Here is a 22,782-nt window from a genome sequence, read left to right on the forward strand (position 1 = left end):
CAAGGACATTCTATGCAATAAATTACATTCCTAGTCAGACAATTAGTGTGTTGTCGCAGTATCCAATTTTTTCCATTAATACAACAACTTTTGATGGTGAGTGTCGTCTGGCATGCGCCACATGAGCCACAAGGATAGTGGCCCAGAACTGGAGGTCTACCCCACATGCTTTGGATGGAATTTGGGGCTGGTTCTTTGTATGCTTTTACAAGGTAGTCTCTCAGGTTGCGCGATCTTTTAAAGGCAAACCGTGAAACTGGTAGTTGCGGTTCAACTTTGTGTATTAAATGCCAGTTCTTAGTTATTATCCTTTTAATTAGATTGGAGTCAGACCCAAATGTAGTGACACATGTAATCTGATTCTCAACAACACTTGGATTCTTCTTCGGTTCTAACAAGGCTTGCCTATCGTAATACCAGGCCCTTTTCATTGAGCGTTTGACTAGACGGTATGGATAATTTCTCATTATCAACTTTGTTTGCAAGAACTTTGCCTCTTTGAAATAATCCTCCCTTCTGGTACAGTTCCGCCGTAAACGGAGAAACTGTCCAAAAGGGAGGTTATCTCGTAGGTTCCGTGGGTGATGACTTGTGTATTTCAATAAGGTATTGCGTGCTGTGGTTTTTGTATATAAGCTAGTGGCCAATTGTCCTTCATTATTCCAGATTTTGAGATCAAGAAAATTAACACAGGTCTTATCATATTCAATGGTGAACTGCAGGTTACATTCCTGTTGATTCAACCACTCATGAAATTCTTGTAATTGAGGGACAGTGCCTTCCCAGATTAAACAGACATCGTCTATGTATCTTAGATAGTCTTTTATGTAATGAGCAAAGGGATTGTTATTATAAATCACTTTCTCTTCAAAGGCTGAGACGTACAAATTTGCTATATCTGGGGCGAAAATAGCCCCCATTGCCACACCTTTTAGCTGTCCATAAAAATCACCATTAAAGATAAAGTAATTGTCTTCCAGTGCGATCTTAGCACAGTTAATGATAAAATCAGTTGGGACTTGGTGTGGGCCTGGTCTTTTTTCTAATACTTCTGTGATTACTTCGAGGGCTGCTGCTTGAGGAATATTGGTATACAGATTTATTATATCCATAGTGACCAAGACATTGGTAGAATGGTCATATTCCTTTCCCTCTAGGCGGTTAATCACACTAGTACTATCTCTTGTGTAAGACCTGGTCAGTAGCACATCAGATTTTATAAAAAAGTCCACATACTCCGCTAATGGCTGTAAGATTGATTGACAGCCAGCTACAATGGGTCTGCCCGGTGGTTTTTTGTCATTTTTATGCACTTTAGGGAGTGTATAAAATGCAGGGATGGAAAAATCTTTTTTATTCAAGTAGTCAAATTCTTTTTGGCTAAGCCATAAAAATCTTTTATAAAATCTGATGTGCTACTGACCAGGTCTTACACAAGAGATAGTACTAGTGTGATTAACCGCCTAGAGGGAAAGGAATATGACCATTCTACCAATGTCTTGGTCACTATGGATATAATAAATCTGTATACCAATATTCCTCAAGCAGCAGCCCTCGAAGTAATCACAGAAGTATTAGAAAAAAGACAAGGCCCACACCAAGTCCCAACTGATTTTATCATTAACTGTGCTAAGATCGCACTGGAAGACAATTACTTTATCTTTAATGGTGATTTTTATGGACAGCTAAAAGGTGTGGCAATGGGGGCTATTTTCGCCCCAGATATAGCAAATTTGTACGTCTCAGCCTTTGAAGAGAAAGTGATTTATAATAACAATCCCTTTGCTCATTACATAAAAGACTATCTAAGATACATAGACGATGTCTGTTTAATCTGGGAAGGCACTGTCCCTCAATTACAAGAATTTCATGAGTGGTTGAATCAACAGGAATGTAACCTGCAGTTCACCATTGAATATGATAAGACCTGTGTTAATTTTCTTGATCTCAAAATCTGGAATAATGAAGGACAATTGGCCACTAGCTTATATACAAAAACCACAGCACGCAATACCTTATTGAAATACACAAGTCATCACCCACGGAACCTACGAGATAACCTCCCTTTTGGACAGTTTCTCCGTTTACGGCGGAACTGTACCAGAAGGGAGGATTATTTCAAAGAGGCAAAGTTCTTGCAAACAAAGTTGATAATGAGAAATTATCCATACCGTCTAGTCAAACGCTCAATGAAAAGGGCCTGGTATTACGATAGGCAAGCCTTGTTAGAACCGAAGAAGAATCCAAGTGTTGTTGAGAATCAGATTACATGTGTCACTACATTTGGGTCTGACTCCAATCTAATTAAAAGGATAATAACTAAGAACTGGCATTTAATACACAAAGTTGAACCGCAACTACCAGTTCCACGGTTTGCCTTTAAAAGATCGCGCAACCTGAGAGACTACCTTGTAAAAGCATACAAAGAACCAGCCCCAAATTCCATCCAAAGCATGTGGGGTAGACCTCCAGTTCTGGGCCACTATCCTTGTGGCTCATGTGGCGCATGCCAGACGACACTCACCATCAAAAGTTGTTGTATTAATGGAAAAAATTGGATACTGCGACAACACACTAATTGTCTGACTAGGAATGTAATTTATTGCATAGAATGTCCTTGCTGTCTTTTCTATATAGGTAAGACAACTCAAGAAGTGAAGAAGCGCATCATGCAGCACCAGTCAAGGATACGTTGTAAGGTCGAAACAGCACCATTGGTTGAACATTATTTAGCCAAACAACATTTGCCTCATGATATGAAATGGTTTGTCTTGGAGGCAGTAAAAAACTCCAAAAGAAGATGTGATGTGGACCGTCTGTTAACCCTTAAGGAGAACAGATGGATATGGTCTGCCAAAACTGTGGAAAAAGGACTTAATTGTTTTGTGGAATGGCAAACATTGGCCACTCTAAGATAGTCTGATTGTGTTAAGCAGTAGTGGGCTTTCTGTTATGAGTATTGCTATTATATTAAACGCAGTGGACATGCCCTGCATCCATATTGAATTGTTTATGCATTGTTTATTGGTAGGGATGTAACAGCAAAAGGCTATGGAAAGCCCGTCTAGAATAAGTATTGGGGTGCCTGACCTTCCAGGTGATAGTAATAGGGAGTCAGGCACGTTTTCACAGGACAATCATGGCCGCCGCGCTTCACGTAATCCCATGTGATTACCGCTCTACCGGCTTAATAGTACCCGGAAGACGCCGACCTGCACTCGTCTGTTGCAGCGAGGCTTGAATAATGGGCGGTGATTGAATTCCCGACAAAGTAAGTGTAGTGGACGCCTAGCTCTGGCTTTGGCATTTGTGGCTGACATGTGATTTACTTTTAATTCGTTTATGTGTAGTGTTGGGTGTGTGTAAGCGGAGTGTAAGTTATTCGTTGTTTATGTTTCACAGATTCCATGCAGGCATTTTAATTATGCCCGGCTATCACGATTGAACGCGTGAACCCATGTTAGAGTGTCAGGAGGTAAGCGCTTGGTTTTTGTACAGTACAAACTAGCCTGAATCTGAAGGATTATGGACATTTTACTGACTCCTTGATTTATTGGCATATAGGATTAATCCAGGGTGACATTCCATTAGTAAGTATTGTGTAAAACCTTTTTATTAGATGTGTGCACCTGGTTTAGACATAGGCACCTAGCCCCACCCCTGACCCGTATTTACTTATTTAATTATTGTGTTGGTAGTGCATGGTTGTACATATTTGTATATAGACACTGTATATAGTTCCCACTTTTAGTACACCATATTCGGTGGCGGCAGACGGTACACATCACATAACATGGAGATTTATTGATTTTCTTTTTCTCTGGGTTATTGTATTATAGATTCATGGTGCAACATTGGTCCTGAGGATGGTCTTTTTAATTTTGAATTCTGAGACCGAAACGTCGACACATTGACACTGTTTTGCTAAATATTATTTGACTATGTATTGTAAATATATGTATATAGTTAATAATCAATGTATATAGGACATAATCTGTATATATTGTCTATACAATAAGCAAAAGTGTCTGTTATCACTGCTCATACAAAAATTTAAGTAGCAGTCTTTTGTTGCCAGTTCATGAATTATCATCTGGATATTCACCGATGTTTATGTAAAATCTCTTAAATTGCTGATATAAAATCAATGATTATATAATTATAATCTCCAGTTATTCATTTGAAGATTGTTCATTTTTTATGACAAGTATCTAACTTATTGAATAATAAGAAATAATTCCTCTAGGAACCTCTCTGTTCTTGTTATTGATTATACCCAGTTCCGGGGGAATATTGGGTTGCCCTCTCTAGTAAACACGTTCTACACATTAAGCAACCTAACCTTCTTAGGTGTTAACGTCATTTAGCCGACTATCGGCAATTATCCCTACACCCTTTCTAAGTAGGGAACGCCTCACCATGCAGATTCAATTCATTATGGAAGAGCCCATTTCTGTACATCCTTCTAATGAATCGGGGAACTCCAAAGACTAATAGTCACATGGTGTAGTACCTATTCTCACGCCGTATATCGGCAAATGTTCCTTCCAAAAACAATGGCTGTGGAATTATCCGTCTCAGTTAAACAGTTTCATCGGCACCCTGACACGTTTACACAACACATTTATCTTATACAGCTCATCATGAATATATTACTTTGAATCGCGTAGTATTTAAGCAATTGAAATTAAAATTAGAATTGCAATACCAAAATAAGTCCTTATCGTGTTCACATCCGAGTCCTACAAATGATCTGTCCCAACTTGCAGATTACAAATGTAGGTCCAATACATATAACCATATACTCACACGTCCGTGTGTGTACCCACAAAAAAAGAAAACGGAACCCACAAAGATTAACATAGCAGCAGCCAGAACAATACTACTGCACATAAGGCCATTTTTGAAATTCCCTGCCTCTATTTGCCCAAATGTACAGTTAGCTCCACCCCACTATTCAGACCTCTCGGGGATTTTGACATTAGGTCCTCCCACCAGCCGCTCCTCCCACCAGCCAACGAATAAATTCGCATAGCTGGGGGCTAAGCAGGTGCCCATAGCCGTGCCAGAAATCGGCCTGAAAAATTGCTCTTCAAATAGGAAAATGTTATTCGTAAGGCAGAACTCTACGAACTCCAGTATCATCTCATTGTGTTGGGCAAACCTCAACTGCCGTTGCTCTAGATAATACCCAATTGCAATCATCACGTGCTCATGTTTTATGCTAGTATACAAACTAGTGATATCTAATACCATGAGTAGATAGCTTGAGTCCCATGACATATCAGTGATCTTATTCAAAAAGTATTTTGTGTCCTTAGTGTATGACTCTAGTTGGACCACGAATTGAAACTGATAATTGTCCCCAAACATAGACATGTGTTCAGTCAGACCATTAATAGAAGACACAATTGGCCTGCCTGGTGGATTTTGATCGTTTTTGTGCAATTTAGGAAGGTGTTAGAATGTAGGAATCCAAGTATTGTTGCTAAGTAAAAACAAATGTTCATCAGTTTATAACGTAGACCTATCATACCACTTGCGCACAAGAACATCATAAAGCTTCACACTGTGTTTGTAAGCCTCGTTATTGGTGCTTTGATAATACTTGACATCAGAGAGTTGTCGAAATGCCTCTTGCCGATATTGCTCTCTCGTGAGAAGGACAACATTTCCACCCTTATCAGATGGTTTGATAATAATTGTGTCGTCTTTCATTAGATCCTGCAAGGCTCTTCTCTGTTCCGGGCTCATGTAACCCACTGGTGCGGTTTTTCCCTGCTTAAATCTAAATCTCAAGAGGTCCCTGATCATGGCCTTAGAGAAAGCATCAATGGCATCCCAGGGCATCTGAGGATTAAAAACAGACGTAGGTTTGAAGGGACTCTCCTCCCTGTCTTTTTCAATGTCCTGCGCCAGAGCCCTCTCTGCCAAAGTTCTGCCTGTGGAATTAGATTCTTCCTGTTCTTCTTGGAGATCGAGTAGTTCCATAGCCACAATGTCTTTCCCCGTCAATGTATCTGTGGCTGTCAATCTTTGAGGCAGTGCCCGGGTGTCTTTATTGTGAGGTCTTAGTTTAAAATGTTTGTGGAGCTTACGTTTTCATATAAAACAGAACAGATCTATGCAAGTCTGTGTATATTCTAATCAGCTACTCGGACAGAAGGTCAGTCCCATTTTCAGAAGTTTTAACTCTGTGTCTGTGAGCTGTATATCTGTTAGGTTGACCACAGTTAGATTAGTTGTGTCCTCTAGCGCCAGTTGGTTTTCTTCTTGTTTCTGCTGGTCAATGTTTGCGTTCTTGCTCTTCCTCTTCCAGCCCCCGCCTCCTCTACGGGTCTTTCTACAGGATCTTCTGGGGGCTTGTTCTTCCCTCCCCGTAGCCAGGACTGGCGGATCACCTTGAATTCGTCGTGAAAAGGGGCAGCCGATGCTCTCTCTGCCCCTCCACGATGAGTTTGGTCCTCACTGGAATTGTTTACTTCTTTGCTCGGGGCATCAAACTTCTTAACAAAAGTCAAGACACTCTCTTGTAGATAGTCGTTTTCATCCCGTGTGTACTTCTCTTGTTTTCTTGTTTTGATCTTCTGTTCGTACTTACTTAGTCGCAATTTCATTTGTGCTTTTGCATCATCTATACGACTTTTATCCTCCTCTTTGTCTAGGTCATCCTCTAGTATCATGATTTCCGCTAGCACCTTGTCCCTGTCACTCCAGGCATATTGGACAAGGATCTTCAAGTTTCCCTCACAGTACTGGGCTGTGTGTTCCGCCAAGTCTGTTAAGAGTTGGGGTCAGGGTTTCCATACGATGGCACGGTATACACCCTTAATCCTCGTGGAACGCGCTTATCTTCAACATAGCTCTGCAGACTAGTGGCCTCCCACCACTTACGAATTTCGCGCTCATATAATCGCTCCATTTTAGCCAGCATGTCATTTGTTTTGCTGCTATGCTGTACTGTTGTTGATGTTACATGCAGGGTTGCCATGTCCTGTTTTTTAAACACATCCCTTGCCGCTTTGCTGTGCGTGCCCAAATCCAATGTGTCTATGTTAGCATGTGAAACCTAGCCTTCGTGTCCCCCAACGCGCTGTGCTGCTGGTTACGCTGTGACTCCTCGAGTCAGGCTCACCGATTCATTAGAAGGATGTATAGAAATGGGGCTTCCATAATTAATTGAATCTGCATGGTGAGGTGTTCCCTACTTAGAAAGGGTGTAGAGATAATTGCCAATACACGGCTAAATGACGTTAACACCTAAGAAGGTTAGGATGCTTAGTGTGTAAAACAACATTTAAAAGGTATTTGATTTAGCAGTATAATGTGTATACTGTGCTACACTCTAAGATGGCGTCCATGTTCCTCTTGGGTAATGTTGTCACTTCTTAACCTTAATAAAGAAATCTACGAATGCGTCCCCCTTTGAGTGCGGGTTTCTTTGCAAAACTGTGCAAGATTTGAGCTTTTATATATATCGCACCACAATCCCAGCAGTGCGACCATCCAGAACAGCGGCGCAGAACCAGGAAACCGACTCCACAGGCAAGACTTAGTTCTCAGAGATGTTTAATCACAGCATCAATTCTCCAAATGACGCGTTTCGGCCGCCAGACATGCGGTCTTGATCACATAGCGCTTGCAATGGTGAAAAGGTGAATCTATATACAGTGTGAAGGAAAGGCGGTATTTTTACGATGTTCATCGTAATGATCATGCAGGTTTACTACGTGTTGTAAGGCAACATTTGTGACATCACAATTTTACTACATCAGATATGTTATGAAGCAATTTAGACATAGCGATAGGACTATAAAACATGAGCATGTAGACTTAAACCGGTGATCGCCATGGACAGGATGAGTCTGTTGGACAGGTAAGTGGGATGATACTCGTTTGTTTTCACAAACTAATACAACCATTCACTTTGTGAGAATCCAGTTAATTGTATAATTTGGGGGCCAAAATGCTGCTGCATATGTGTAGCGTGAGCGTGGCAACCGATATATCCGCATAGTGCTTATGTGTTGGTCAATCCGTTTTGAAAGGTTGATTCTATGAACACGTGCGGCAGAGGCAGTTCCTACCCACCGAAAAAGGCATCCGAAATCTTGTGTGTGTCAAGCGATTGTTACAGCATATTGCTGTGTTAAATAGATAGTCCCTCGACAGCTCGATAGTACATGGATAAATATCTATGTATGTACAGGTCTAAAAAATGTGAGGCATGTAGAAAGTGTAGTTGCACAAAACTGGCGTATGCAAGCAAAAAGTGATTCGCCTGCCAACCTTCACGTGGGAAGTGAAGTTGAGGTGAAGTTAAACAGTGGTGCAATGGAAGTGTATATAGAAGATGAGGCTGGCGTGTAAGTGCTTAATGCGATAATATACTCTGGGGTTTGTGAAAGTGAAGCCAGCCTCACAGGTTGTAGAGTGGATCCAACCTACCTAAAGTGTGAATTAATAAAAAGTTAAAGAACAAAAGAAGCGTCTTAGTGCTAGGATGACTACCATCTGGTGTAAGGCATCCATTCGATAGAAAAATTAATGTCGTGCATCGCAAACCAAATGTCGTGCATCGCAAACCCAGGAAAGAAAGAGAGCCTTAATCTTATTCATAGACTATCAAATCAAAAATAGCTAATCAGCTTGAGGGGAAAACATTTTTTGTTAATAAATTCCCTGGACTAACACTACTGTTAGCTGGCTCAGAAAGGCAAACCTATCTGGAACTAGACCTAACCAAGGAGCGCAAGTAACGGTATAAATACCATAGTGTAGCTGAGGCGCTCAGGCGATGTGTGTGCGGTGCCAACAATGACGATAAAATATTTTATGTGGATGCAACAAATAAAAGAAAAACTAAGTAACAGGATAATGCATCCTATGACAACATCAGTGATGTCATGAGTGATGCCACTGACTGTCATGAGTGATGTAATATGTGACGTCATTAGCAGTGCATTGCGGGCGCGCCAGTTATAGTGAGTACAACTAAGTATGACGTGGGAATTTCAATGGTTTTGTATGAGTAAATTGTCCAGCTAACTATAACTGATATGAAACCTATGGTTTTTTCCATAAATTTATTTGATGTTTTTTTTAAAATGCTAATTCCTAACTATAACGTGTGTGAAACCTACGTTTTTTTTAGTGGATTTGCAAGGTTTTTTAAATACTAACCCCTAAAATAAAATGTGTGAAAATCTGTTTTTAATTATGAATATAAATACATCAAAACACCGAAACTAGTTTTTTTTTGTATTTATTTATCTTTGCGTGCGAGCAATCCTTCACCGAGTTTCAAAAAACACAAAATGGCGGCTGAATTATATAAAATATGATTTAAAAAAATTTAATATATTCAGGTGTTTTCTTAGATAATAATGTAGTAATAAATAATAAAAATTGGGTTTTTTAGGCGTGCGCGCACCTCGCAATTTTTTCAAATTTTTTTTTTTACTCTGGGTTCTTTAGGGACCCCCTGAAAAGCTCTAGGGGGTCAGGGAGTGTCTACTTTCCCTCCTTTTCACGTTTTGAAATTTTTATGTAAATTGGGTAAAACGCCATTTTGAAATGAGGTGCGCACGTCGCTTCAAAATGGCGTTTTACCCGATTTACATAAAAGTTTCAAAATGTGAAAAGGAGGCAAGGTAGACACTCCCTGACCCACTAGAGCTTCTCAGGGAATCCCTCAAGAACCCCGACTGGCAAAACATTTATTTTATTTTTTTTTAAATTGCGAGGTGCGCGACCGGGTGCGCACACCGCGCAAATTTGAAGTGAGGTGCGCGACCGGGTGCGCGCACCTCGTAATTTTTTTTTTTTTTTTTTTTTTAAATGAAGTTTTTTTTGCCCGTCTGGGTTCTTTAGGGACCCTCTGATAGAACCTAGGGAGTCAGGGAGTCTCTACCTTGCCCCCTTTCCACGATCTCCACTATAGTTTTTCACACTCTTGTAAATCGAGGTGTGCGACCGGGTGCGTGCACCTCGCAACTTTTTAGAAAAAAAATGTGTTGTTTTTTTTTGCCTTGGGGGTCCTTAATGGACCCCCTGAGAGAACCTAGGGGGTCAGGGGGTCTCTACCTTCTCCCCTTTCCATGTTCTGCCTCTTTGTTCTCTACAATATGTTGACTCGCACTGACAAAATGGCGGTCATTACTTCCTGATTTCCTCCGAATCGAATGTTGACAGACGTCAAACAGCAAATCGGAATTCCGCTCGCGCACAGGGGTGCGCGCACGGTGCGCGCTTATAGATATATAATTGATTTTAACTTTAATTTTCTCAGCAACTACTGGCGGGATTTACACCATTTAAAGAAAAGCGTAATCTGCAAACCGGACTCTACCTTTTTGCCAAATTTCTTATAATTCCATTCAGCCGTTCGGGCTGTAGCCGTGTCTAATCGTCCTATGGAAAATAACATGGGGAAAACACGTTTGGGACCCCCCTTTTATCTCAGCCCCCACTTGACGAATCCCCCCCAAACTTTCAGGGAAGGAGCGGAGCGGGCCATCTTCTTTGAGAAATTCGCAAAGATACGTCCACCGGCGCCAAAGTTATTACCAATAGAATGTTGCGGATTTCCTATGGAAACTAGGTCCTAACTATAACTACCTACTGGCGACCGCCATTAGGTAATATATATATAATATACTTTTTTTTTTCTCTTCGTGTACCAGTTCCGTCGTGAAATGAGCTCTTGTATTATCATGTTACCTGCTCACATTGGTTTTTTGACCCATTAGAACGCTTGAGCCAAGTGTTCCATTTCCCTGGCCCGGAGGGAGATTAAGAATAGTCTGTATAGACTTTAGATGCTCTCTTGATGCTTACGATCTGGTCGGCTAATTACATCTGCAGGGTCAGGATTAGAGCCAACCTCCGGGTTGGTTGGAAACCTATTTGATCGCTCTAGTTCCCCTAAATTACTTAACACCGTCAAGCAAAAGAAGCCCCAAGACCATCTGTCCTCTTTAGGGCTCGCGCCCTGCGTTGCACTGCGTAGCAGTGCTTCGCAGCGCAAGCGCATTTTGTAATCGAAAAACGGGGTTTTGAAGGTGCCCTAGGAATCACACACACTCGTGCGTGTGCTTTTCCTTCTGTGGGCAGCTATTGGCCTTTGCGTGTGCCTTTTAATGAAAGACTGCATGCAATGGGCCACAGGCTGGCGCAATGGGCCACAGGCGGGCGCATTGCTCCGCCCATGGCCTATTGGTGTCTATTACGCGCATTTGGTGCGCATAATAGACACCAATAGGCCGTCATGTGTGTCACAGTGGCGCGCGTGCACCACTCCCACCATTCGCGGGCTTTATTTTTTTACTTTGAGACCACCTTTGATCCTGACCAGGGCGGAACTCTGCGTGCCTCTGAGAGGAAGCACATGGGAGCAAGTTGGTGTTCAAGGGTAGCTCCGGCAATCTACAGAAAGAAACAATAAGCCGCACGGATTACTAAATTTATCCTATCTTGGACAAGCTGCACAAGGCAAACACAAACTTTTCTCTGCAAGCAAGTGAGAGACTTCTGTTGCTGCCCACCGTGAACCCTTTGCAGGCTCTGATGGTGGCAGAGCGAGCCGTAACATAGCGTTTCGGCATTTAACTGGTTTAAAATATGCAAGTTGCTGTGAAGAAAGTAAAACTAACTGTGGATCATAAACAAGTTTCAGATCTCAACCCAATACTACTCACGCTCAGTCATCCACTCCAAGCCCACTGCCCCACCTCCCCTCCCCCATCCTAAACCACCAGACCGTTGCCATCATTCTACCCCTGCGGGCCAATGACTCCTGAACCACGCCTAGACCCAACTCAACCCCCCCCCCACCACCAAGGTCTGCTGTTGCGAGCATACCCCACCTAGAAACCCCGCCATCACCCACTGTCTCTTTACACCACCCCCTGCGCTCCCAATCCCTAATCTCCATCCTAACACGTTATTTTACTCGTGTCGCTTCCTTGCGCGTGCTGCTCCTTGAGACTGCACCCCCTAGCCAGATGCACGCCGACCCATGCTGCTGGCCTTTGTCAACCTCTGCCAGCAAAACACGGGTGTGCTACGGAGGCCTGAACTCCACTTCTTCAAGCAGTGGATTAAAAGGTGAGAGGGATTTCGCGGAGACACGTTTAGTGGGTGTACTGGGGCCACTTTTACCACATATATATTTAGGGTTAGCGCCGGTGAAAAGAGGGGAATGGGGACTACAGATTTGGCAAAACATCTTTGAAACTACGACTACCTACCAACTTTTAAAGTTACTGATGGACCGGACCCCTCCCAGCCCCCTCTCTTTAACTCTTCTAGAACCCTCCTTCGGCCGACACCTTCCGTCTTTCTCACCTTGCCCTCCATGTCTGCATCATCTCACCCTCCCACCATCCCTGGGTGCCTCTCTACTCTGGTTCACTCGGCAGCCTCTCTCCCCTGCTTGGGCCTCTCTCCATCAGTCTCATCACTGCCTTCTTCTTTCCACTTCTTCCCTCCATTAACCCCCCTCCTGCTTTTCGTTCTATCTTCCCCTCCTTGTGTCTCTCGCCTTTTCACTCCTCGCCCTGACTCCTCGTTTCATTCTCTGCCCCCCTCCCAGAGGCCATCTCTCCTTTCTGTTCACCCCATCTCTAGACTGACACCCCTGCCATGTGGCCTCATCTGCCCCTTCCTTTGCCTCTTAAGTCCATCGGTGATACCTGGGGAGCAGCAACGGGCGCGGAGCTCTGAGGCTCAGTAGCCAGGGAGCAGCCGTGGACGTCAGTGTACCCCTCAGTGAGAAGCTTGATTGCAACCCAGTGGTGGGACTTCACATATGACAGCGCTGCGGCACGAATTTCATCATTACCACCATCAGGAGGGAGTGTGACAGCGGAGCACACGGTGCAGATGACCACAGGTTTGATGTCACACTTTGAGCCTTTTAACCCTGTTCTTTTCATAGTGTGCAGCTTGGTTCACTGTTAATGCTTTACTCTTGGGGCCTAAACTCATAAATGCCTCCAAGGTCAAATGTCATGAAGGTTTGTGTTTTAATGAGTTAAAATGGCCGTATTTGTCATCTTGTGCAGCGCTTGAGCATGTCGTTTGGTCATTCTTAGCGCTGTAAAAGAAAGCTGCTGTGACTGTCTCAAATCGTCACCTTTTCAAACTAAGCAGTAAGACAAAATGCAGAGGCAGCACAGATGGATTCATATCGGTGACCTGCCCGTGAACTCACAGATCTTTGCAGTCAGCGTGTTAACCCACAGAGCTATTTTACCAACTGACGAACAGGAAGCATATCAAATAATTATTATTACAAACGAGAGCATATTGTAGTGGCATACCCTGCACCAGAGGGCATTACGTTCATGTCTCTGATCTGACAATGGCACATGACTATAGTTACTGCCATTTTGCATTACACCATTTAATTAATGCTTCACAAAAGAAAAAAAAAATAACATTTACAATGCCAATAGCGCAAAACAATGTAATTGCGAGATTGCATTGTAAATGTTTTTTTTAAAATGTTTGTGCTGTGAAATCCGTGCAGCCTCCATGTTATTGTAGTGTCTGTGTTTTGTATCTTTTTTGTGGTTCGCATTTTCTTACTTTTCTACTCCATGCTGTGTTTACTTGTCTGTTGGTTTATAGGGTGTGAAATACGCACACTGCCTTGCTGGTTTTGTATGACTTTTGATCCGATTGTCTTGTCTGTAATTGTCCCGACAAAGGAGTTTTTGGGTGTGCTTTTGGCTGCTTCATGCCCACGGAGGCGGCAGAGTTTTGCCTCCATAGCCTGTTCTAGTGCAGGAAACACGAGCAGCCCACCACACCAGGCCTTCAAAAGTCAAAATTAGTGCCTTTCTGAGTTTTTAAAGGGGTACTTTTCCTGAGTAAGAGGCACCCCTCCCCTCGAAGTTTTTCACTTGTAGAGGGATCAGTGTGTTTGTACTCCGTCAGTGTAAAATGTGTATTGCTCCTGATCAATACGCAGTTTTTGTTACTGCTTTGCATCTGTTTGTCCCACATGGACCGTCATCTCTCCCCCACATACCCACTTCCCCTCATCTTCTCTCACTCACACTCCCACTACCCACTCATCTCGCAATACCACTGCCCTTTTTCATCACTCCCTCACACAAACGGTCTCCTCTCTATACTGCCTACTCACACATGCTACCTCCCCATACCTCCTCACGCTGTACGCTAGGCCACCTCTTGCCTCACCCCCGGTGCCCCTTCTACTTGTCCCTCTATCTCTTGTACTGTTTCTCACACAACCCTCTCGCTCTCTCACACACTACTTCTGCCTCTCTCAAGTGGTTGACTCAGGTTTTCAAGCAAAGTTTCTATGCCATAACTTTTCAAAGTTTCTGTCCCTCCAACCTACGCTCTCCTCCTTCTTAGGGTGTCTTCTGCATACACAAAACTTCACTCTTTATGCGTCAATGGCCTGCTCTCACCTTCTTTCTATCTTTCTCATGCATATTTCTGCTCCTCTGTCTCAAGTTCAATAACTGCTCCCTACACAAACTACCTATCCCTCTCATTCTTCCTTTCTCTCTTTTCTCTGAAGCTCTCACCACTATCTATTCATCATGGCATACAATTCCACTATACAAATACACTAGACAACACACGAATATACAACTAACAATTTGAATACAACCTGCATAATTCCGCTCTAGTCCATACCACATACATCCACTAAACTCCAAAATAAAACACACAGGTAAAAAACCTATAGCCAATAGCCCCAACTCTCACAAATGCGAGACCTATTGCATTGCAAATGCTTGTTTGAATTCCCATCCTGCGGATTTACTATGTTCACCCAGGGTTTGAGGAGCAAAACATTACGGACTAACACAGAGGGAGCATCCCCTGGTATGGTTAATGCTGATGAGTTGTGTTGGACTTGGCCCTTTTGGCAGGTTCACCCCGGAACTTTTTGCGTTCTCCTAGCCTGTTTCTGTAACCTGGTGTCTGTAATGTTAGGCCTCTGCGCACTTTTTCACTGTGGCACACTGTAAAGTGCGTGCACTCTGTGTATGTGTGGTGAGACTGGCCTGCCCTCCCATAGGAATGCATGGGGATGTGTGTCCATGGTAGTTCCTGATATGTGGGGAGTGCAGGGGCGAGTTTGGTATGTGCAAACTCGTGAGATTAAATGTTGCGCGATGGTGTGTGCAGATTGATTGTGGCTAGTGGATAAGTGACACTTTTAGAAGTTGGCATTTCTGTGTGCAGTGTGATGTGAATTGCATGTCTGGCTTGTGAGTGACAGGTGCTGGATGGTGCGGCTGGCTCCAGGAGCCAGGATTGGTCTTTCCGGTGGTGAATGGGGATATTTGCATGTAGATGGGTGGGAGGAGTTTCACCTGGGACCTGAATAGGGCTGGGCCTTCCCTCCACAATGCTGGCTCCACCCCCTGTGGTGCATTTGATGTCACTGGCCCGCCTTGTGAATAGGAGAGCGGGGCTGAGCAAAACAAAGTGCTCAGGAATTCCCCTGAAACAGTTGTAGCTGGTTCCCCCATTGCCTGCACCCTTCAAACAAAAGAAAATGTAGTATAAAAGAAGGGGCTCTGACCCCATGAATTTGTTCTTGTTTTTGATACTTGAAATTACCAGGGGCGTGCTGCTGCTGGGGCCCTGGGGAAGGCTTGCCTCCCTGGGCCCTGCCCTGCCTCTCGATGCCTGGAGGACTTCTCCCTTTGCTGAGGAGCTGGTTGATCCATTTCTTTGCCCCAGGACCTTTGCAGCCTTTATTGCGCTCTGGGAGAGCTTTATGCTTAGCTCTCCCTCAGGAGGAAGGAGTGCGCCTGCCGGCCATGGCAGTGCTGGGCTGCAACTTGTGGGAGGGAATCCTGACATGGGGATCCCCCTCCCTACCGCTACTGATCGCAGGTGCCCACCCTGCATTATAGCGGAGTATTTTCTCTTTTGGATTCAGCAGGTGCCCACCCCGCTGTACGTTTTACAATTACGGAGGGAGCCTACCCCTCGTTGTGCCTGGGGAAGATATCACCGCTGCAGCCCACGGCGAACAGGAAGTCTGGCACCGTAGTGCTTGACGGCGGGCGTAACTTCTGGTTTTGAAAGGAAGTCCCGTGCCCGCCACCGCAAGAGAAGAATGGTGCCTGCATGTGCGGGGCTCCCATGGTTGACGGAGAGCCCCACAGCAGCCACCCAGTACAGCACAAAGCTGGAGGGGGCGCAAGGCACACTGCCGGCGCCGGCCCCCACCGCGGGCAAAGAGGAGAATGCAGTGCGACGCTGCTACCCCGCCGAGCGAAGACTGCTGCCTGCACCTGGAGAGCCCGGTAAGTGGGTGCCTCTCCGTGGCAGTGGTGCCGGTGGGAGATGGAGTCAGAGCGGCCCGTGTGCTCAGTGGGCCGCTCCAACGTGGCAAAAATTGTTTCCTGGGCCAGAGGGGGCCGTGGTTGCCCCAGTGGTAGGCAGTCATTTCTGAGGGCCAATGGCTCCCGGGACACGGTGATATTCTGAGCTTGCGAGCTCCAACAAGGGACAATTACTTCTTGGAGGGCTTAGAGGGGCCATGTTTTCAGAGCCAGTGTGCTCCAACGTTTGGGGGCATCTTTGATTATTTAAGGAGCCAGTGGGCTCCTGGGGCACAGTTGATTTCAGAGCCAGAGGGCTCCAACCCTCCACATGTTTATCTTAAAGAGCCAGGTGGCTCCACAGTGTGGCCCCACTATTTCAGAGCCAGATGGCTCCCCCGTGAGGTGCAATTCGTGATAGAATCCCAGAGGTGGCACAGAGGTGCCAGGCCTTCCCCCAGCTGCGCAGCAATTAGTACCAGCTGCATCATTTAGGCCCCAGGTATTGTTCTCAGCTGCCCAGCAAGTAGTGGGCAGCTGCAACCTTTAGGCTTGTGCAGATGGCGCACCCTTGACTTCGCTGCATTGGCAGCGCACCCTGACATTCTGGACACGGGGCATTTGAGCCCCACCTATTTGAGATGGCCAGTTGGCCGGGGATGGTTACATTTATAGGGCGCCAGGCCCTAATGTGATTTATGTGTTCATGCTTTTGGTGCTAGGAAATGTATTGTGTATAGTATGTTTTACACACCCTGTTTTGATACCTCTAAAATATGGTTTATGGCTATGAGGTTGTTTTACCTATCTTGGTTAGTGTTAGGGAGATTATACTTACCTGTGTGATTCACGCCCCTAGTGTAATTTTTACTTGGTTGGTTAGGGTCTAATGTATTTAGACCTGTGGGATACTGCGCCTGTTCCGATTTATATTACCGGTTGACGCTGATTATAGTGTCTGCCAGTGATTACTGGCTGTGTTCTAAGTTCATATATATTCTTTTACTATTTCTTTCAGAAGTTCACTCTGTGATAATTCTAAGAGTGGCCCACGTGGCCCTGTCGGGTGTAAATAATCCCTTGTAAATATTGCCTGTGCCAGTTGGCACAATGTATATGTGTGATTACTATCTGATGTGTTTTGAGAATACAAAGGCTATTTTGGATATAACCTTGTGTGGTGTTCCTTTTGTGGGAGGCCTGGGAGGTTGTTGCTGGTGGGTGTGTGTGCAAATGCTTTACACATTGCCTCCGGGATAAGCCTGACGGCTCGTGCCAAGCTACCAAGGGGGTGAGCAGGGGTTATCTTTGGCGTGTAACTCCCTTGCCCTGACTAGAGTGGTGGTTTTTGCCTGGCTTTGGCGCAAACCTTAGCCAACCAGAAATCCCATTTCTAACAAGTGGGTAACTAATTTGGTCATCTTACAATTGTTAGTTCCACACCAGAGTAAGTTTATTGCACAGAACTTTATGGAACCCTCCATTTTAGCTCACCCTATCCAGTCTTGTGAACAACACTAGTCCAACCTGTTGCTTTAAGATATGAAACCGACATGGAAGATGCTAAAGTTATTTTTGAAATAAGACGCTGGTAAAAAGCCGTTCCCTGAATCTGCGTTTTCGTGGAAGTCTGTGAACTCTGCGGTTATACCGGACACCCTAAATGTGGCAGAGATTGCCTCCACTTAAGAGAGTTGTCTCCGATGCCCCAGAACGAACATTATGGGAATGAATGTAGCTTTGACTCTGGGGATTCAAAGGACATTACGCTACCGGCTATTGCTATACCCATGGGGGAAAAAACAAGTAATGGAGGCCAACTTAAAATCTCCGACTGATCACAATTTAGATTTGAGACTGTCAACGGACTGTCCTACTAGTTGTCTAAATATGCCAGCTCTTTATAGCAGTACTCCTTCAAGTGTGTTTCTCTCTCCTTCATCGGGGATCAAATTCTGAGGAGACCCTAAATAAAGGGGTACACAACATCTGACAACTAATGGCTGAGGGTGTAAATGGGAATGATTCTTTAAATGAGAATAGGGGAGGTAAGGATAACTCTGATATTAAGTGCCTTCAAGATAATTCTCTCATCAATTTTATCTTTGTCAGACAAATGTACTGTTAACTCTGATCATGTGTTGGATGTATTGTCCATGATTTTTGTGGGTATGCAGCACATCACTTCTGCCAGTACCCACCTAGGAAGAGCATAAATCTGTATTGATTTGAATGCTCAGGCTACCCAGATTAACATAGTGGTAAGGGAAATGGGAGTCCAAGTGGGAATTTGTGCTGACTTGGGAGTTCCCACAACCAGGCAGGTTGGGGATAATGCAGCACTAAACAATATGTGTTGCACTGCCCCCCTAAATAAGCTTTCTGTGGAAAATCACCTGCTCGGTATTACAAGGGAAAATGCAAAGGGTTCAGCACTTAAAAATTCCTCATCTATTTATCCAATATTTAAAAAAAGGAAACACTAGTACATCGGATGACCCTGCCTTCACAACTGCTACCTCTTTTATTAAACTTAACTGCTTCCCCCTACTAATGTTCAACAAGTATCTCTAAATGGCGGTTGTTTTTTAATGAAGCCATCTCTCTCGCTCTCTCTCTCTCATATACTCATTTATATACACCAATACTCTCATATACTAGTTAAAAAAAATATGTAGTTACTCATAAAGACACTATTGAGACAGTCATTCACTCACACACCCATACACATCCTTAAACATTCTTCTCAGATTTTGGAGCATCTCATCTCCTTATATGTTCCAACTCGGTCTCTGAGGTCCTCTGGTCTCTCCTTGGCTATAGTGCCACGCTTCAAAAGGTCTAGGACTGGCGGCCGCTCTTTTAGAGTGCTCGCTGCCAAGTTATGGAACTCCCTTCCTGTTCATATTCGTGCCATTGACGGACTTCTGTCTTTCAGGAAGGCGGTAAAAAGTTTCCTGTTTTCTTCAGTTCCCTAGTGTTGTTGTGTTTGAGTGCTGTTATCGCTTTTGTCCGTTTTTTTTGTTCTGTTAGCGCCAGGACGCCCCTTTGCTGGGGCATCTGTGCGCTCTATAAATCCGGCTAACATAACACACTGATCCACCCATACAGTCCTGCACACATGCGGTCTTCAACACATACAGTGAGTCACTCATTCATGCATCTATGCACTACGTAATACCCCCACCAAACCATACAGACACTCAAACACTCATACTGAAACTCAAAAAACCAACTAATAACGTATATAGACACTCCTGTAGCTACTCACCAACCCATGCAGCCACTTATACACAGTGAGAGACTGATACAGATATTTATATATTTAAACATTCACTAACCCATGTATTCACTAGGATACACTTAATCAGTCAGTTATACAATCAATTTTACAAAAAAAATCATCCATTTAGACACTTGTATACCTATTTATTCCTCCATCGACCTTCAGATATACATATATAAAGTATTTAATTTTCAGAAACACATTCACTGGATGATGTCATCAGTGATGTAATATGTGACGTCATTAGCAGTGCATTGCGGGCGCGTGAGTTATAGTTGGCTGAACTAACTATAACGGGGGAATTTCACTCTTTTTGTACGAGTGAAATGTCCAACTAATTATAACGCCCCTGAAACCTATGTTTTTTATATATATATATATATATATATATATATATATATATATATATATATATATATATATATATATTATACACATATATACACACTTCATTCCAAATGGTTATCTTATAGGCAATTACAGTTTTTTGTTCTTCGTTCCAACATTGATATACCACATTGTAACAAACTACAGAACTAGTGAATGTGCAAGGTTTGTCGTCTGGTTGCAGACTGCCTTGATTGTCTGATGCCACACTAATGAATTCCATGGGGTACAGAGTCTGGCATGTTAATGCTCGATGCTTAAACTGTCCGCTTGTAATTTAAATATGGGCAAACGATGGTGGATGGTTTTATATCCTCCGTGGTTTCAAAATGTAAAAATAAATAATTCGTGAAATAATTTTGCTTTTCTATTGTTGTACTTGTGGGGCTATACCGCATAGTTAACCTCTTATTTCTCATAAAAGTATAGTCGCTCGGAATGCATTTTTTTACTTTTTTTCTTTTTGTTTTTGCAGCCGTGGCACAAAAATTGTTTTAGATGTGCAAAATGCGGCAAGAGCTTAGAATCTACAACTCAAACCGAGAAAGAAGGAGAAATATACTGCAAAGGTAAGTTTCTTTCATATACGTTTTCAATCCACAACCAGAGAGGTGTGTAATGTTCTTTCAAAGGGCAAGTTCATATTTTCCTGCCAAAATGAGAACGGCGACTCTTAAAGGTTGTGTAGATTAAAAGTGTATATGTTTCAGTTGAACACAATACAATAAGGACCAGAATTCTGGCGACAAAAAAGGATCATAACAAGAAAGGTAGTTGTAAATGTTACCTTCAGTTTTTATATGTATCCCCCTAAATACATATTAACCTAATGTAGCTCTATTGGGCTAGGCAGGATTGTCTAAACGTTTCTAGAGGTGAAAGGGACAAACGGAGGGGTGCATAAAATACTTGGCTTTCGAGATTAATAGACCCTGTGATATTTTGAGGTGAGATGAGGAATTCTAGATTTAAGGATGTGATTTTTAAGACGCTAAATTATGTCAACACAAACTAATTTTATGCCGTGTATAAAATAACTGTTTAGAGTTTGTCACTAGTTACATGTGCGGTTGGGACTTTCCTCCACACTAACCTTTGTGCTCAGTATTAAAAAAATCAATAAAGATATATCCTTAAAGGACAAGTGGTGTTATTCTGTGCTGATACCTAATTGTAACTGAACAACGCAATGTAGTCTAGAGACTAGTGCCGCTGTAAGAGGTGACTGGAAGTAAGACTTTCCTTCAGTATTTCAAACACCCAACATTGTTCTCTTGTGTCTCATTAAGCAAAGGATTCGATAAGTATTTTTCAAGTAATACAAAAGTCAATTTTAAAATCTTTTCTGTACCAATCCCACTGGACACCTTTTCACTCGAAAGCAGAACATCAAAGGAGTATTGGTTATTAGTAAATGTCCTACTTTGTCCCTGGTGCGGTCTACATATGAGTGTAGTGGTATTGCTCTACTTCCAGTAATTATGATCCTTCTTTTTCAGCTTGCTACGCAAAGAATTTCGGACCAAAGGGATTTGGTTATGGCCAGGGAGCTGGTGCCCTCGTTCATGCTCAGTGATGAAGTGCATGCCGCAAACCTGAACAGTCATTGCAGTACAAACCGGGGCATATTCTGCCATGTATACTAGTAACCTAGACTAGTTTGCAAACAATGTGGTTTTAACAAAAACTCTACTGCCTTCCTGGAATAACGCTTAATTAGGCTAATCCATATTTTGGTTGCTGGCTTAAACGATCATAAAAGCACTTTTGCCAGAGAATGAGGGCGAATCATGGAGTTTAAATGCCAGCTGACAAATTCGTCTTTTTCCTCTTGGTTTGTTAAAACTATTCTAACTAATGTATGAGACAAAAATGTTGCTAAGGTAGAGTATTTCTTTATAAATGCTAATTATTTTGATGCAAATAAAGTTTTTCTATGTTTTAATATTTCTTTTCAATGTAATAATGTTAGATTCTCCTATTGAGTCTGTGAATAAATAAACTGTCATATGAAAATACTTTTTTTGACTTTGGTTACTTTAAGTACATATTGTTTGAATACCTTGTGACTGTTTTTTCGCTATTGGCATTTCGTAGGTAAAGTAAATGTTCTAGAATTCAAACACTAAACTGCTGCCAAAGGCGCAAATTGCATGGATGCCAGATTAACACCGAACAATCAAAGTTGTGTTCTTGCTGTGCTGCATCGGGCAGTAAAATAATCCTTCATCTAATGCAGCAGATATTGTTGTGCTGACCTGATCAGCAAGCCATGCTACTAACTATATGGTCTGGCTGCTACATCGAGTAAATGTGTAATGGGATAGGGCGGTTAGTGGGGAAACTTTAGTGTGCTTTGGCAATCTTAACAGGTAGTTGTTTGGTTCTTCAACCAAGACACCTTTGTTTTTCAAGAAACGAATCCAACATAACAGCTAATTGTGCAAACCAGCTCCTGTTTAAGGAAATCTTTGTTCTCTCTCTTTAAAATCTAACCTATCAATAATCCCATTAACCCATTATGCTCCTTTCCAAATATGAACCATGGAAAAATGGTTGTACATGTTGGTTTCTGCAGATGCCACAGCGCGTCTGTAAGATGAGATGGGCATATGTCCGGTAAAAGACGGTCTTGTTAAACTCTTGCATTCATTTTGTGCTTTTATTGGCAATGCCCTTCCACCTCCAATTATGTGCACTCATACATGTAGGAAACTAACTTTGTCTGGATATTCCAGAACACGGCCCAGATTAGTATTTCTAGATCGGCACCAAGGACTT

The 22,782-nt window shown here is 43.1% G+C and overlaps 1 protein-coding gene across 2 annotated transcripts in view; it reads left to right on the forward strand.

Moving 5' to 3' along the window:
- Positions 1-22,019, forward strand: part of CSRP2 (cysteine and glycine rich protein 2) — a 142,829-nt gene extending 120,810 nt beyond the window's left edge. For both annotated transcript variants that reach the window (XM_078674255.1, XM_078674256.1), the window contains exons 5-6: positions 20,477-20,570; positions 21,501-22,019. In XM_078674255.1, coding sequence (XP_078530381.1) covers positions 20,477-20,570; positions 21,501-21,577 — 171 coding nt within the window. In that variant the 3' untranslated portion in view covers positions 21,578-22,019. The remainder of the gene's footprint in view (positions 1-20,476; positions 20,571-21,500) is intronic.
- The last annotated feature ends 763 nt before the right edge of the window (positions 22,020-22,782 follow it).

Source organism: Lissotriton helveticus, chromosome 1_1 (assembly GCF_964261635.1).
Source record: "Lissotriton helveticus chromosome 1_1, aLisHel1.1, whole genome shotgun sequence".
NCBI classification, from domain to species: Eukaryota; Metazoa; Chordata; class Amphibia; order Caudata; family Salamandridae; genus Lissotriton; species Lissotriton helveticus.